At 33.0% G+C, this 4,289-nt stretch overlaps 1 protein-coding gene across 1 annotated transcript; it reads right to left on the reverse strand.

Moving 5' to 3' along the window:
- Positions 1–1,312: 1,312 nt before the first annotated feature.
- Positions 1,313–2,722, reverse strand: LOC111371658 (non-specific lipid-transfer protein-like protein At2g13820). Its single transcript, XM_022993750.1, has 3 exons — positions 2,312–2,722; positions 2,069–2,161; positions 1,313–1,683 (listed from the first exon to the last, which is right to left on the reverse strand). Exons 1-3 carry the CDS (start codon positions 2,637–2,639, stop codon positions 1,472–1,474), a joined length of 633 nt encoding a protein of 210 aa, XP_022849518.1. The 5' UTR covers positions 2,640–2,722; the 3' UTR covers positions 1,313–1,471.
- Positions 2,723–4,289: the final 1,567 nt, after the last annotated feature.

The following is a 4,289-nucleotide window of genomic DNA, read 5'->3' on the forward strand; positions in this document are numbered from 1 at the left end:
ACGCCATCTTTCGGTCAGAAAAATACAACTTCAACTAGTTTCGAACATCAAGTCTATGTAAGTGAGTGGTGTTACAATACTATCACGGCGAGTGCATTTCTTGATTCGTAGGGTATACTCGTATCTGAATCGCTTGTGTCATATGGGTAGTTTTATCACTCTCTACTTCCATTCGTCATCCACATGAACAAAATTTTCCTTATGTGATACAATGAATCTCAAATGATTACTCATACTTAAGAAGTTGAGATTACAATGATAAGGATTCTTCACAATTAATATGTCAACATTTAATAGTATGAAAGTGACACATTCTCGAATATTTAAATCCATACTGTAGTAAAAGGTCAAACTAGCAATTGAAATGTCTATACTAACATTTTTCAAATATAGAATTCGATAATTAAAATATCTATTTTGACAATTTCAAAATGTCGAGTTCGACAATTAAAATGTCTAACCAATGATTTCTGTAGGTCGAGTTCAATAGTTGAAATTTCAGAAGTGACGGGAAGCATATATGTGAGTGATTACAACAAATTCTTCATCACATTAAGTTTGGTAATCAATATTGTACTATCAAATGACAAAATCTTCTTCCTAAATAATTCGCATAATAAATCATTAAAATGGGAATCCCTGAAAATATTTATTGGGTTTGATTGAAAGAAATTATTCAAAACATTAGTGGTAATAATCAATTCTCAAGTACATGACAATATATTTCAAATAAATCAATGTTTCATTAAATATGGAATCCTTTACAACATTTTGTAGAGGATTTAAAAGATTTTAAAAATGAAACAGATCAACGAAGAAGAGTTTCAAAAATTTTAAATAGATATGACCATGTTGTAGTTAAAATTTACAAAACAGTAAGTTATAAGATAAAAATATAAACAATTTATAATATTAACATCTCAACATGGATGATGAATCCAATAATAATATCTTATTGATGAAGGAATGAAAAAGATGGATAAGAAGTTATGATTTGCTAATCGTAAGAAGATATGTGTTTATGTTAACTTTTCAAATTATTTTATCTTCTTTCTTCTTCTTTTTTTTTTTTTTTTAACCAAATTCATAATCATATATATAATCACATCATAACATTAATGACATTCAAATCAAGTATTAAATGTTCCTAAAAATGTTTCACTAAGGGTAATTAGGACCTTTCACACCAAAAGTGACATTTTTGAGCATGTTTAATAAAAATAATTTTTTTTCCTTTTTTTTTTTTTTGTGAATTTTCAAATTTAGTGTTTTTGATGACCAAGTCCAAGATTCCAAGGTTGGGACTATGGAGTAAACATACATGAGATCCCAATTCAATATAGAAATAAATGATTGTATCTCAACATCAATATTACAAATAGAAACAACAATACTCCCTCAACAAATCAAATCACTGAAACTAAATTAAACCCCCAACCCCTAAAGAATACCCTATAATCGAGGCAACAAATTAATAGTATTTCAAAGCAAAAACTCCAAGCACGGCAAGAAGAAGCAAAGGCGAAGCACTGAACAAAGGGTGAGCCGCCGATGGGGTCACTCCTGCTCTGTTCCCTGTATTGCTTGTTGGGGCTCCTGGGCCGGTGGTTGCCGATGGTGGAGTTGGAGTTGCATCGGCTTCTGGAGAAAGTGGTGGCGACAGGGGCTCTGGAGAGGTCGGAGCTGCAAAACAAAATAATATTAAATCCCGGGTCCAATAAGGGGAGTCCAGTGATCCCTCATAATGTTGAAATATTTGCCTATAAAAGGTAGAGCTATTAGATTGAGAAACACATTTATTTATTTGTTTGAAATTAATTTTTGACATGTCCCTTGCGTACACGCCAAACTCAATTTAGCTGCAAAAAAGACTATATAAAATCCCGGGTCAAATAAGGGGAGTCGAGTGGCCTCAAATTGTTGAAACATTTTCCGATAGAAGCTAGAGCTGTTAAAGTGGGAGATGCATTTATTTATTTAATTTTAGCTTTTGACAGGCAGAAATTAATTGACTTCGTCACAAGCTTGACACATGTACCATTCTTATAGTTATGCACTGTAATAGTACCTTCAGAAGTAGGAGATGGAGCAGATTTTGGTGACATCGTTGGTCCAAATGCTGTTGGACTTGGAGCTGGAGCTGGAACTGGAGCACCAGATGCTGCAAGATGAACTCAAACACCGGATTAGTAAAATCTAAACTTCGTCAAAAAAAAAAAAAAAAAAAGAAGAAGAAGAAACGAAGTCTCATTCTTAGTAAATTCAGGAAAAATAAAATAAAATCTAAACTGCAGGACCAATGATATCTCACCTTTGCACTGGAGGGGCACACTGGGCATGTTACAGGCGCGGGGGAGAGAAATGGCTAAGGTCCGGTTGATGGGCATGTTAAACGGAACACTACCGGTCGTCATGAGGCAGAAACAGTCCTTGCCACTGCTCATTAAAGATCTGAGTGAATTGCAGCAATCTGCAGGAGGAGAAGTCCCATTAAGGCTACTATTAGTAAGGAAATTCATGCAAGGTGTGAAGGTAGAAATCATTGAAGGGGTGCATGGTGTAGTGATTTGGGCATAAATAGGCAAAGTTAGGACCGTTAGGGAAATTGCTAAAGTCAGGATCAAGAATTGGGTAGCCATGGAATGGGATGTGTTTGTATATTTTTTAAGTTTTGGAGAAGTTGAGGATTGTGCGGTCTCAAGGGAAAGTTGGAGATGATGTGCTTCAAGAATTTGTTGTGAATTTATAGATGGAAGGAAGAATAATGGATTGTTTTCAAGTGGAATTGTGGCTCAACTACCTTAACAAACTCCTCTTTTGGATTATTAAATTAATCAAGTTGAAATGCTTTTTGTTTTTGGCCTATTGGTTCTTTGCTATAATTTTCCTTTTGAGTTCCCATGTGTATCTCTTCAATTGACTTGTTTCGTAGTATTAGGTTTCCACATATGATTATTGGTGAATTTTAGGCCACCTTGATGTTATGATGCAATAATTAACAATTGGACCGGAAAAAAAAATTTCGACCAAGCAGTGAAGAACATATCACATTATGGGTTTGCAGTAAATTACAAGCTTGTTTAGGGATGATTTTCTGAAAATCAAATTTTCTTTTAAATTGATTTCATTTAGACTTTACCTAATCCATAACTTTTTCATACGCATGTTCTTTAAAAATTAATTTTTCACTTTGAAAATTTTTCTTTCAAACAAGTTCTCTATATAAATGCAATAATAAATCAGTAACTTCGTGTAGTGGCCTCATGTATTGCCTCCCTCTTCACTAGCTTACCGGCAAGCAAAAAATTATTCATATAGTGACTCGAAAATTTATTAGAAAATATAATTTACTTTATTGTTATTTTTCGAAAGTTCGAATATTTTTCCCCATTTTGGAGCATATTTGATAGGTGAAATTCTACTTTTTTCCCCTTAATATTGTAGATAGCTATATAGTTCAAACAAATTATTAATGTTACATATAAGAGTTGAATACCTATACGTACATAGAGTTAGAGGTCTAAATGTGGTCTGTTTAGAGTGTGCATAGGTCTCAAGGTACATGACCCTTGCAAGCCTTTCGCAGGCCCCGCCTTAGACCTCTAAAAAATATTAGATGATCAACTAATACCTAATCAACAGATAACAAAAGTTGATTTAAAAAAAAAAAAAATGACAGCAACATCATACCAAGCCAAAACTATTATGTTAGGTGATCAACCACAAGTTTCCATCATATATTAATAGGAAATTAACAAGAAACTATTGATACTGAAGAATAAAATTACATAATTTCCTGTTCTACATAAATCGCTCGTCTCGTTATGACACTTTAACTTGTACAAGTTAATTAATTGGCCGTACTCTTACCTCATAAACCTTTATTAGTTGGTAACTCTGCCTCTAATCAATCATCTCAGCATATAGTAGTATAAATCATTCCATTCCTCAGTTGATCCTACAAACTTGTCTTTATTAATATTTGTCCTTGAGAGTCAAAAGAGTTCACCAACACATCAAGCACGTGTTCGCCATTCAGTACTTGATAAAATTGAATTTTTATTAATAGTTAAACATCATTTTTAGATACACATTTTAATGGATCAACAAGTACTATTCACTTAACCATCTCTTATTTCAATCTATTTATAAATTAAACCACTTAAATTTCTTCCAAATCAAGCTTAAATATAGTGATACAAGTCTTTTACGATGACATATCAATCAATCGTTACTTTGTGAATTTACTTGGCATAAAATGATTCTACAAGGACACAATTGGGACCCAA

The sequence above is a fragment of the Olea europaea genome, chromosome 22 (assembly GCF_002742605.1).
Source record: "Olea europaea var. sylvestris chromosome 22, O_europaea_v1, whole genome shotgun sequence".
Lineage (NCBI taxonomy): Eukaryota > Viridiplantae > Streptophyta > Magnoliopsida > Lamiales > Oleaceae > Olea > Olea europaea.

Excerpts from the sequence above, each read along its gene's own strand:
- LOC111371658 (XM_022993750.1), bottom strand. The coding sequence starts at position 2,639 with ATGGCTACCCAATTCTTGATCCTGACTTTAGCAATTTCCCTAACGGTC. Across the intron at positions 2,162-2,311 it reads TGTGCCCCTCCAGTGCAAAG|CATCTGGTGCTCCAGTTCCA; the intron begins GTGAGATATCAT and ends TTCATCTTGCAG. Across the intron at positions 1,684-2,068 it reads TCCATCTCCTACTTCTGAAG|CTCCGACCTCTCCAGAGCCC; the intron begins GTACTATTACAG and ends TTTGTTTTGCAG.